Here is a 12,782-nt window from a genome sequence, read left to right as displayed (position 1 = left end):
CACTGGAATATTGTGTTCAACTCTGGATACTGAACTATGGAAGATAAAATGAAGACGTTGAAGAGGCTGCAGAGACGAGGAACTTTAGTTCTAGAATAGTTTTTGGATAATTTAGGACTATTCTCTTTTGAGAAGAGAACATTGAGAATGTTTGACTGAGGCCTTTTTTAAAAAGTGATTTAGATGTAGTATGCAAAGATAAAATGCTGCCATATAAGGAAAAAGTTGAGAACCAGCAGATATAGATTTAGACTGAATAATCAAAGTACCCAGCGGTGAAATGTGGAAAAAACTTATTTTGTTTAGCAAGTGTTGAGGATCTAACTGCTTCCCTAAATGGTGGAAATGAATTTAGGTGTTGTTTTCAAAAGGATTTTTGGTAATTACCTGATGAGACATAACTTGCAGAGCTACAGGAACAATAGAAGGAATAGAAGGAAGGAATGGGACTTGCTGAGTTGCTCTTGGAGGAAGCTGAAGTGGGTGTAATGAACTGAATAACCTCCTTCTGTTTTGTATTCATTATACTAGATGTTAAACACGGGTATTAATGCAAGGCATTTTTCAGAAAGTAAATCTTCCTATATTGTCGTGTAGTTGTTCTACAAGAATGGGCGACCATTTCCTGCACAACGTCCTGTGGGATTACGGATTCACATTTCACATGTGGAGCTTGGGTTGGATGTTCCCATCACGCAGGAAGTACTCCATGCACAGAAGAGCAATGTGGTGAAGGTGGGCTTCACAGTGAGAAAGGCAGGAAGGTACGAAATCTCTGTCAAAGTTGGAGGATCGAATGTGGCTTACAGTCCATACTATAAAACTTTTCAACCTGGTAGGTGTGATTATGTGTACGGTTTTTACAGTGAATGAGATTACCTATCTTTTTTTCTTCTTGGTCTATATGTTTGTCCTCATTGATAACAAAGCACGTTGCATTAAGGCTGCCATAAATAAATCAGTAATTGGCCACCAATGGTACTTAAATGCAGCCCCTTATACCTTTGTTGTCTCGATTACATTCTAGAAAGTGCTGTGGAGGGTGTTGTTGGTGAGTCCTTGACCTTACTGCCTTTTAGAATTTGAGTGTGAAAAATCCCTGAGAGAGAAATCTGCTTTCTTTGCATGTGTGGATTCAAATTGAAATGAAACCGGACAATTGTAATCCAGTCCTTCGACTGTAAACAATGTTAATGATTTGGCAATAATTGAAAGCACATTTAGTACTGTAAAGAAAAAGGAAAAACAAATGATACATGCATTGAGTGAATTGCATTGAAATTTTTCGGGATGACGCTATAAAAGACCCAGGGGCCTGAGTAGATCCAAATCTCAACATATCCAACAATGTCGAGCAGGAATCATCAAGGCTGCAAATAGACAATGAGCTGGAGTATTTGTTTGATTAAGTTGTATGGTGTTCCTGTGAATTCTTCATGCCAAGAATTTGAATTATGAGCAAGGTTGTAAAGAAACTGGGTACTTTCGCTTAAAAACAAGTAACTGATAGACAATCTTGAGGAATATCAAATTGTTATGGCAATACAAGAAGTTAAACCTGAATATACATTAACTTCATTTGCAAAAGTGCACATACATTTTTAAAATATATGTTCACTTATGAGAGCATCCCTGACAAGGCAACGGTTTATTACTGTCCTTCATTGCCCTTGAGAAGGTGATGATGAGTTGCCTTCTTGAACTGTTATGGTCCATGTGCTGTAGTTACAGTGAAGTGACAGTTGCCATTGTCTTAGAAGGCCTTGGGCAGCAGGTGTTACTAGAGAGAAATCACTGTTCATGTTTAACTCTGGGGTTACTTCAGCCAGTATAGTAATTGAACCTAAATAGGAAAGGTTTGGAGGGATATGGATCAGGAGAGGCCGATGGAACTAGTTTAGTTTGGGATTATGTTTGGCATGGACTGGTTGGACCAAAGGGTCTGTTTCCATGCTTTATGACTGAGTCTATGACTTCACTCTGCATTGCAAACCAGCTAACCAGCCAACTTGAACTGAATGTGGCCACACCCACGTGCTGTTGTCGAGGGGGTTTGACAGTTCTGACCCAGTGACAGTACAGGTATGACTATATTTTCAAGCCAGGATAGCGAGTGAAAAGGAGCTTGTTGATGCTGATGCTCTCATGTACCCGCTGCCCTCATCTCTGTAAAGTTAATGAAGATCTTTGGCTCAGAATAAAATTTGACAAGTTGCTGCATTGCAATTTGCAGATGGTACACACTGTTGACAATGTTAGTGATCAGGGTGAATATTTAAGGTAATGGATGAGATGCTGATCAAATGGGCTGCATGTTCTTGGATGGTGTTGACCATTTTGAGTGTTGTTGGAACTACTTTAAAAAAGGCAACTGGAGAGTATTCTGTTCCACTCCTGACTTGAATCTTGTTGATGGCACATGGGCTTTGGGAGTCAAAAAGTTTTTTTCAACACAGATTTCTCAACCTCCTACCTGTTCTTGTAGGTCCAGTTATTTGTCAGATCAATGAAAACCCCCATGTTGTTGATGTAGAATTTTGGGTGATGTAAATTCTATTAAGTTTCAGGGGATGGTTGGATTCACTCTCATTAGGAATGGTCATTGTCTGTGGCACTTTTAAGATGCACATATGGCCATGTTTTTAATGTTTTATTATGCTCCTTAGTGCTTGCTTGGTGCACATAAATGGAAATTGTTGTTCTGAGCTCGTAAACACAAGCAGCACAACATAATCAGGCAATGATATTGGACTTCATTGTTTGCAAGATTAAGAGTTAAGTATCTAAATTTATTTGATGCATTTGTAAAATCATAGGGCCCATGTGGTATCCTGTATATAATGGACTTATCCTAAATTATAAATATTGGAGTTTTTTTTTTGCTTGTGCCAAGTTTTGTCCACTGATACTTTTGATGATGGAAAAAAAAGTTAATTCTTGCATCTAAATAGTCAATAAATTGCACACCTCTGTATCCAATCCTGAAGTGGCTAAAATGCATTCTCTCCACCTCCCCTTCCATTTATAGGATCTGTATTTCCAGCCAAAACACAAATCCTCTACCACTTCTCCACCCTGGTACTGACTAGTGGACAACAGCACACATTGCAGATTGCCCCACGCGATGAATATGATAACCCAACAAGTAATGCATTGTCTGTCATTGGGCAGGATGATTACAAAGTCCAAATCAAAGAGGTGAGTGATGGGTTGTCTGTAAGTGTATCTCCAGAATTTATAAGAGCTCCTACATTAAAGTTCAGAGATAATGGGGACTGCAGATGCTGGAGAATCCAAGACAACAAAATGTGAGGCTGGATGAACACAGCAGGCCAAGCAGCATCTCAGGAGCACACTTCCTCTCTGATGGGTCTAGGCCCGAAACGTCAGCTTTTGTGCTCCTGAGATGCTGCTTGGCCTGCTGTGTTCATCCAGCCTCACATTTTTGTTACATTAAAGTTCAGACTGATTTTACTGTTCTCTGAAATGCCTGCTGTTGTTTAAACCCTGCATTGTCCTCTGAGCTTTGGAGAACTGCCTCAGCGTTATTCTCATGCTCCAAAAATAATCTGAGAATATATTCTACTTCAGTATTGAGAGGAAACATTGCAAAAGAAGTTCCTTTTTTTTAATGCTGTGCTGTTTTCTGGTGTCCTGAATGTAGACTTTCCAGACGTTTTGCTCTTAAAAATAAGAGGTAACAAAGTGTGGAGCTGAATGAACACAGGAGGCCAAGCAGCATCTTAAGACTACAAAAGCTGATGTTTCAGGCTTAGACCCTTCATCAGAAAAGGGGGATGGGGAGAGGGTCCTGAAATAAATAGGGAGAGAGAGGGATGCGGACCGAAGTTAGATAGAGAAGATAGGTGGGGAGGTAGGGAAGAGATAGGTCAGTCTGGGAAGGACGGACAGGTCAAGGGGGCGGGATGAGGTTAGTAGGTAGGAAATGGAGGTGTGGCTTGAGGTGGGAAAAGGGGATAGGTGAGAGGAAGAACAGATTAGGGAGGTGGGGCTGAGCTGGGCTGGTTTTGGGATGCAGTGGGGGGAGGGGAGATTTTGAAGCTTGTGAAATCCATCCACATTGATACCATTGGGCTGCAGGGTTCCCAAGTGGAATATGAGGTGCTGTTCCTGCAACTTTCGGGTGGCATCGTTATGGCACTGCAGGAGGCCCAGGATGGACATGTTGTCTAAGGAATGGGGGTGGGGAGTTAAAATGGTTTGCGACTGGGAGGTGCCGTTGTTTATTGCGAACTGAGCGGAGGTGTTCTGCAAAGCGGTCCCCAAGCCTCCGTTTGGTTTCCCCAATGTAGAGGAGGCCATACCAGGTACAGCGGATGCAGTATACCACATTGGCAGATGTGCAGGTGAACACCTGCTTGATGTGGAAAGTCATCTTGGGGCCTGGGATGGGGGTGAGGGAGGTGGTGTCGGGGTATGTGTAGCACTTTCTGCGGTTGCATGGGAAAGGGTGGAGTTGGAGGGGAGTTTGGAGCGGACAAGGAAGCCCTGCACAGAGTGGCCTCTTCGGAAGGCAGACAAGGGTGGGGATGGAAAAATGTCTTTGGTAGGGTCGGATTGTAGATGGTGGAAGTGTCGGAGGATGATGCGTTGTATCCGGAGGCTGGTGGGGTGATATGTGAGGATGAGGGGGTTTCTCTTTTGGTGGTTATTGTGGGGACAGGGTGTGACAGATGAGTTGTGGGAAATGCGGGAGACACGGTTGAGGGTGTTCTCGACCACTGCTGGAGGGGGTTGTTGTGGTCCTTGAAGAACTTGGACATCTGGGATTTACGGGAGTGGAATGCCTCATCCTGGAAGCAGATGTGGTGGAGGCGAAGGCTACCTCCCCACCTATACTCTCCTCTCCACCTATCTTCTGCCCTATCCATCTTTGGTCCGCCTCCCCCTCTCTCCCTATTTATTTCAGAAACCTCTCCCCGTCCCCCTTTTCTGATGAAGGGTCTAGGCCTGAAACGTCAGCTTTTGTGCTCCTAAGATGCTGTGTTCTTCTAGCTCCACACTTTGTTATCTCGGATTCTCCAGCATTTGCAGTTCCTGTTATCTTTGTTCTTGAAAATAAGTTATTTTTCCATTTTTACTGCTCTAACTTTTGCTGTACTGTTCATCGCAAGAGAATCCATAATGTGGCAGTGATATGATGCGTTTCACTCAGTCAGAGCTGCTGTAGCAACATGGTTTTTACATGTATGTTGCAGTATTATAGGCTGGGGCTCTTAGGTAGTGATGGAAAAGGCTCCAGCCTTCCTTCTGTTACACAATTGACGAGGAATTCCTCCCATTCATACTCCCTATCTCTGGTGTATGATGGAAAAGGTTTGCAGGTTGTTACTTGACCTGTTTGGCTGTGTTACAAATGCGCCATCTTGGCTATTGAGTCCAATTCTCGAACCTCGAGCTTCTGGCCCAAAGACACCATATTTCACCAGATAGCCTCATAAGGGTTTAGATTTTTTTTAAATGAGTGCCCTTGAAGAGTAGAATGTTGGATAAATTACAGCACCATAGCAAAGCAAATTTAAGATTAGAGTGTTGGAATGTTTCATTGAATCTAACCCAAAGAGATATTTGGTTTCTGCAGTTTAAATAACATATGTGCTGGCAAGTTTCTAACTTTTAAAACTCACCTTTTTAGAAACAGCACAACATTACTGCTTTAATTAGCAGAGCAGCCATGTTTCAAAAATTGATTGAGGCAAAATATTCAATGAGTACAAAAGGCTGGAAATTTTCAAGATAGAATTTGAGAAACTCTGGCAGCATCTGTGAAGAGAGACTTAATGTTTTGAGTCTAGTATGACTCCTCAGAACTTTTGTCTGCTTACTGTGTTTATTTCAAAACATTGGATTAGGCGTCTGAACTAGTGATATCCCCAAATGCGCATACTGACGGGTGATGCTTCTCAATTCCTGTATTGAAAGTGCAGAATATTACATGTTTAAGAAATTGCAAACTTCCAGGTGACAGGCTGGTACGTTGTACTGCCATTGTCCTGCATAAAGGTTATAGGACACAGATTCAAGCAAACTGTTGAAAATTGAGGTCTTTGGAGATTGTCCTTGGCATAAAAGCAGATCATATTAAAACTGCATTAGACCTTAAGCTGCTTTCGCATTCTTTTTTGGCAGAAGGCTTGAATCAAAAAATCGTTGCCCCAGGAGTGCAAGGTTCAAATAAAGTAAAAATAAGGAAAGAAAATCTGAAAGTCCTTCTAACTTGTAATTGTAAAGTCTTTAAGTGTAAGAATTTGTCATTAGTGGGTCATTTTATGAGTTTCAGAATGATGAATTTATTTATAAGCTATTTTCTCCCTTTGTCAGACAGTTGAATTGCACCCATGCTGTTCCAGTCATACACAATTAAAAGGGAGAGAATATGTGGGGAACTGCTCTGATTTTGTTGTACAATAAACCTGAGATTTGCAACATGAGCACAGTGACTCTCCTTCCATTTATCTTCTCTCCCTTTAGGAAGAGTCTGGCTCCCAGTCTGCATTGCCCATAGCAAAGCTGCTGAAATCAATTATGCCAGCAATGTAACAGGTCATTGGTGTAATTGTACACAGCATAATGGATTGGATACAATGTGCCACCTATGTCTGGGAACTTTTAAATACTTATGCCAATATTGTGAAACAACCTTTTAAATAGCATAACTTGCCTTTTTAGCCTGTAGCTGATTACTGTTATCATTCACTTGAATTTCAGCTTGGTGGCCCTGAAAATGAAATGTCAGATGTTTTGTTTCATAAAACCATTTCCTCGAATAAGATCATGTGCCTAGTGCTTCTGAACTTGACATTGTGGAAAAAAGGTTGTTTTCGAGCATCTGTCACCTACTGGGACCAATTGATTGGTAATGGGGTGTTTGACATCATTGTTCTCAGCGGTGAGTAGAGCTAAAATTTTGTAATCTAGCTTGGACCTTTCAAACTGCTCCCCCATTTCCAAACTTCCTTTCTTCTTGAGATCTTGCCATTTCTGAAATTTCTGTACTCTTTTATTTCTTGCAATGCGAAGCCTGATTGAGCCCAATTGAACTTTACTTCTCTGTAGAGTTACTGTCTGAACCAATATCACAATTGGAATCCAGTGTGACTATGATCATAGAAAACATCCCTTGTCATATTACTTGATTTGCCTGCAACCTTTGATAGGACCAAACACCTCATCTTCCTCTAGCACTTCTCCTCCATCATCTAGATGGTAGGATTCCTCTTAGTTGGTACTATTCTCAATCTATCTAGTCATAACCTGGTCCTTACATAGAATCCACAGTATGGAAACAGGACCTTTGGCTCAACAAGTCCACACCGACCCTCAGAGAGCATCAGACCCAGACCCATCCCCTTAATCTATCCATCCCTGAACATTATGGGCAATTTAGCACGGCCAGTCCACCTAGCCTGCATTTTGTTGGACTGTGGGAGAAAACCAGAGGAAACCCACATGGATATGGGGAGAATGTACAAACTCCACACAGACAGTCGCCCGAGGGTAGAATCTAACCCTAGTCCCTGGTGTTGTGAGGCAGCAGTGCTAACAACTGAGCCACCAGGCCACCCTCCTATATCTCATCAAAAATGCTTACAAATTAGTAGTAGGAGGATAGCACTTGGACCTTTTTCTGCCATTCAGTAACATTTCTGATCTGATTACTTCACATTCCCTGGTTAACTTTTCATCCCTTGTTTATTAAGAATCTATCTACTTGTGCCTTAATGTTCAAGGGCACAACTTGCATTGTCTTTTGAGAGAGAGCATTGTAAAGATATGTGACTTTCTTAGGAAAAGAATCTCCTTATCTCTGTCTTAACTGATTATTAACTGGCACCAATGAACCTAATTCTATATTCTTCCACAAGAAGAAATATCCTTTCCACAGGCACCCTGTCAGACCATTCTGCATCTTCTGTTTCAATTAAATACCTTCTTACTCTTCTAAACTCCAGCAACTACAAGCCTACCGCATGTCTGACCTTTCTTCAAGGCAACTCATCCATTCAAGGTGTTAATCACATTGCTTCACATTTATTCACACAGGCAACTGTGCCTTAATTAATGAAGAATTCCCAGGTCTACAGATGAGATTTTTATACAGCCTTTGAGAAGGCATTTTATTAAGGGTATGGAGGCTTTGAAATAAAACTGAAACTCATGTAGCTGAAGATAAATTTATTCACTGTATTCATAAAATGGCTGAGCGAATGAAGTTGAAACTAAAAATAATGAGCAGGAACATTAATTGGCAGGATGAAATCTCTCAAGGACCTGTTTGGGGCCTTAATATTCAGCACATAGTAACTTGAGTGATGTGATAGAAAGCCACGTCACAAATATAGGTAGTATTGTAGACGGTGTGGATGAAACTGTAAAATTACACAGCAATATTGATTGCGATAACTGCACAAAACGGCAGCAAATGGATTTCAGTGTTGGTGAATATGAGGTCATCCACTTTGGACCTAAAAAGGATAGAACAAGGTGTTTCTAAATGATGAAAAGTAAAGAAGACCAAACAGATTTTGACCCCTTGTAGGCCAATCATAAAAATGTCATGTGCAAATGCAGAAACAAATTGCTAAGTTTATTGGAGTGCTGGTCTTTTAGCTAGTGGACTAAAATACAAGCTAGAGGCTATGGAAGACCATTGTAAGTGGTTCTTGGTACCAATTGAGATTGGAAGGAGTGCTCTGTAGATTTATTTGAATGACATCTGGACTCCAATGGTTAGATTTCAAGCCAATATTGTGTTCTTAGATTCTAGAAGGTTGTAGAACATTTTGAAAAAAATTTGGGATGTATGCGAGAGAAAACAAATATTTCTCATGGGCAGCCTCTAAGAGGGGGCATGGTCTAAAAATTAGAAGTTAAATTAGAGTACATTTATGCTTGGAAAGAATGGTAGCAGTGTAGAACTGTCTTCTGTAAAAGTCATTCGATAACAGATGCTCAAATTAATTTTAAATCTAAGATCGACAGATTTTTGTTAAACAGGGATTTTAAGTGGCATAGGTCAAAGATAAGCTATAGGGGATTAAGGTTATACATCAGCGATTTATCTTATTTGAATGATGAATTGCCTTGAGGGACCGTGTGGCTTGTTCCTGTTCCTATGTTCCTTCAGTTGCAAAGGTTCTAATCTCTGGAATTTTTCTCCTAAATGTTTGCTTTAATTTCTTTTTTTTTTCACTTTTAAAAAGCTCTTCCCACTATGACCCAGCCGTTCATCCTATTATCTCCTCTTGTGGCCTGGAGTCCAGTAACTTTTGACCATGTAAATGCAAAGAACCTGAAGGCATTGTGTTAGAACACCGGAGGCAGACAATCAAATCAAACTAGCCTCCCCATCCCTGTATTCACAACACTTCAAAAGTAATCTCTCAGACTTGCCACGATGGCTTCTAATCAGACTTTTTGAATAACTAATACCAGACACCAAGTTTGCAGCCTAAACTAAACAGTGAACAATATATTACTAATTCAATAGCTTTAGCTGAGCAAAGGTAAACTAACTGTTTATGATTCAAACTCAATTTTCTTTGATTCTAGTTTTCCACTCTCATACAGACAGACACTGTTTAGGGATATGTTAGAAGAAAAATAGAACATAGAACAGTACAGCACAGAACAGGCCCTTCAGCCCACAATGTTGTGCCGACCATTGATCCTCATGTATGCACCCTCAAATTTCTGTGACCATATACATGTCCAGCAGTCTCTTAAATGACCCCAATGACCTTGCTTCCACAACTGCTGCTGGCAACGCATTCCATGCTCTCACAACTCTCTGCGTAAAGAACCTGCCTCTGACATCCCCTCTATACTTTCCACCAACCAGCTTAAAACTATGACCCCTCGTGCTAGCCATTTCTGCCCTGGGAAATAGTCTCTGGCTATCAACTCTATCTATGCCTCTCATTATCTTGTATACCTCAATTAGGTCCCCTCTCCTCCTCCTTTTCTCCAATGAAAAGAGACCGAGCTCAGTCAACCTCTCTTCATAAGATAAGCCCTCCAGTCCAGGCAGCATCCTGGTAAACCTCCTCTGAACCCTCTCCAAAGCATCCACATCTTTCCTATAATAGGGCGCCCAGAACTGGACGCAGTATTCCAAGTGCGGTCTAACCAAAGTTTTATAGAGCTGCAGCAAGATCTCACGACTCTTAAACTCAATCCCCCTGTTAATGAAAGCCAAAACACCATATGCTTTCTTAACAACCCTGTCCACTTGGGTGGCCATTTTAAGGGATCTATGTATCTGCACACCAAGATCCCTCTGTTCCTCCACGCTGCCAAGAATCCTATCCTTAATCCTGTACTCAGCTTTCAAATTCGACCTTCCAAAATGCATCACCTCGCATTTATCCAGGTTGAACTCCATCTGCCACCTCTCAGCCCATCTCTGCACCCTGTCAATGTCCCGCTGCAGCCTACAACAGCCCTCTACACTGTCAACGACACCTCCGATCTTTGTGTCGTCTGCAAACTTGCTGACCCATCCTTCAATTCCCTCGTCCAAGTCATTAATAAAAATTACAAACAGTAGAGGCCCAAGGACAGAGCCCTGTGGAACTCCACTCACCACTGAATGATAGATTTAACTGGCCAGTTCATTTAAGCAACTTCAATGATGTGTAGTATCGTAGGCATATGGGATTGTATCTTGCTTGATTTCTAAATATACACATTACTGCAAATAGCTTCCAGTAGGATCTGTGGAATATTCACTTAATTCTTGTAACTGGTATTCTATTCTCTGAATTTTTAATACGTTGATAATGGGAGGATAACCAGGGATCAATCAAATTTCTGTTCTGTAGTTTTTATAGCCATAATCCTCGTTATTAAAAGCAGTTTCAAAAATTTATTTGTTTTTTCAACATTCTCTGTGTGTTAGAGGGTCTGGCAAGACACGAGTGTAATGCATCTCCAGAGCTGAAAGGCCCACAGTGTTCTTTATGTAAGAATGAACCTGCAATTAATTTTCAGGCCAGATCCTGTAAACAAGCAACAGTTGTGTTCTTAAGTTTGTGTTCTTGAACTGCTGCTCACAGTTCAAAGGTCACCTTCAACACTTAGCTCACATTTTAAACCAAAAATGATTTTTAAAAAAACAAGGTTTCTAACAATTGTGCTACGTAATGCTTATTGTTGCTGTAATTACACGTCAGACCAGCCTGTCAGAATAGCATTTCAGTATCAGGCAGTGATACTTATTGAAACTCAGCATGCTGTCTGGATTGTAAGAGAAGGGAACAGTGTTGAGATAAAGTTGTAATTTTGTTCGTCCTCCTATTGGAACCAGCAGCTACGATAACTGTGAAGTGAATACCTGAGTTCACTGTCAGGGGAATCATATAAATAGACTTGCGTTACATCATTCTTTGTTGCAGGTTTGAGAGAGACTGTGCTTGCAAGTGCAGCGGTTGACATAAAATGTGATTAAAACTGACCTAAAGCAACCCGTGCTCCTGACTGAATTGTTTCAAGTAGAAATAATTGTGTGTATTCGCTATTTGCCTTAATAGAAAATGAGAAGAACACAGTAGAAAAGAACGTCTCAACTCCAGGAACTAGTGTTTATTTTGAAGCATACTTATATAGCACAGCAAATTATGCAAACTCTCAGTGGCAGTTGCCACCAATATCACCTTCGAGCGTGGGTCGGCACCCATCAACCAATACGGATGAAGAAGATGAGAAAGATTTGGATCAGGAAAACCAGACAACTGAGAAAGTGAAAAAACCCAAGAAGGTCTATTGTTACATTTCACCAAAGGTATGAAAGCGCCTATGACATTATAAATAATTTCATGAAAGTTATTATATTACAGTAAAAACTTGAAAGGATAAGCATTACTGGTCTTTTAGCGTGGGATGGAAGGAAGGCTGGTAAGTTGGCATTGGAAGACATTAAAGTGGAAGCCTAACATTTTTCTGTTTCTATGCAATTCTGCCTGTCGCAGGAAAAGTGAGATGTGGTGCCTATAGAGAGCGCAGTTTAGCCACTGAATTGTCATGTTATTGATTCTTTACTGCCTTTGCTCTACTGTTAGTGAGTGTAGACTACCAGCAAACCATTTGGTTCTCTAATTTCCTTTTTAGGGAAAGAAACTATTGTCTTACCTGGTCCAACCTGCGTGTGACTCCAGACCTCAGCACGGTGGTTGAGTCTTAACTGCCCTCTGAGCAATTAAGAATTGGTGATAAATGCTGGCTTAGCTAGTGACACCTGTGCCCCGTGAATGAATGTTTTAAAAAAACAAAATCTCTGGCGATCTCAGTGAGCTCTGGAGGGTGGATGCGCTTCTTTTTACCACCTTAGTGGCCCATGCAAGGGTTTCAGTCATAATGGTTCCTGTCAGTGGATCCTGAGCTAGATAGGAGTAATCGATTTAGGAAAAAAAAGTTTTATATATTACATCGATAGTAGGAACTGCAGACACTGGAGAATCTGAGATAACAAGGTGTAGGGCCTAGAACCCCCCTCCAGAAATGGGGGAGGGGAAGGGGGATCTGAAATAAATAGGGAGAGAGAGAGGGAGGCAGATAGAAAATGGATAGACGAGAAGATAGGTGGCAAGGAGACCGATCAGTCAAAGAGGCAGGGATGGAGCCAGTAAAAGTGAGTGTAGGTGGTGAGTTCAGGAGGGGATAGGTTAGTCCAGGGAGGACAGACAGGTAAAGGATGAGTGTGGGGTTTGAGGTGGGAGGAAGGAAAGGCTAGGGAGGCATGGACAAGCTGGGCTGATTTTGGG

At 41.3% G+C, this 12,782-nt stretch overlaps 1 protein-coding gene across 3 annotated transcripts in view; it reads left to right on the top strand.

Moving 5' to 3' along the window:
* Window positions 1-12,782, top strand: part of arel1 (apoptosis resistant E3 ubiquitin protein ligase 1) — a 78,931-nt gene that overhangs the window by 29,249 nt on the left and 36,900 nt on the right. For all 3 annotated transcript variants that reach the window (XM_048537006.2, XM_059649040.1, XM_048537005.2), the window contains exons 7-10: window positions 598-835; window positions 3,029-3,198; window positions 6,730-6,910; window positions 11,553-11,803. In XM_048537006.2, coding sequence (XP_048392963.1) covers window positions 598-835; window positions 3,029-3,198; window positions 6,730-6,910; window positions 11,553-11,803 — 840 coding nt within the window. The remainder of the gene's footprint in view (window positions 1-597; window positions 836-3,028; window positions 3,199-6,729; window positions 6,911-11,552; window positions 11,804-12,782) is intronic.

Source organism: Stegostoma tigrinum, chromosome 10 (assembly GCF_030684315.1).
Source record: "Stegostoma tigrinum isolate sSteTig4 chromosome 10, sSteTig4.hap1, whole genome shotgun sequence".
Classification (NCBI taxonomy): Eukaryota; Metazoa; Chordata; class Chondrichthyes; order Orectolobiformes; family Stegostomatidae; genus Stegostoma; species Stegostoma tigrinum.
The sequence above is the reverse complement of the archived record's forward strand: the minus strand, read 5'-3'. Positions and strand labels throughout refer to the sequence as shown.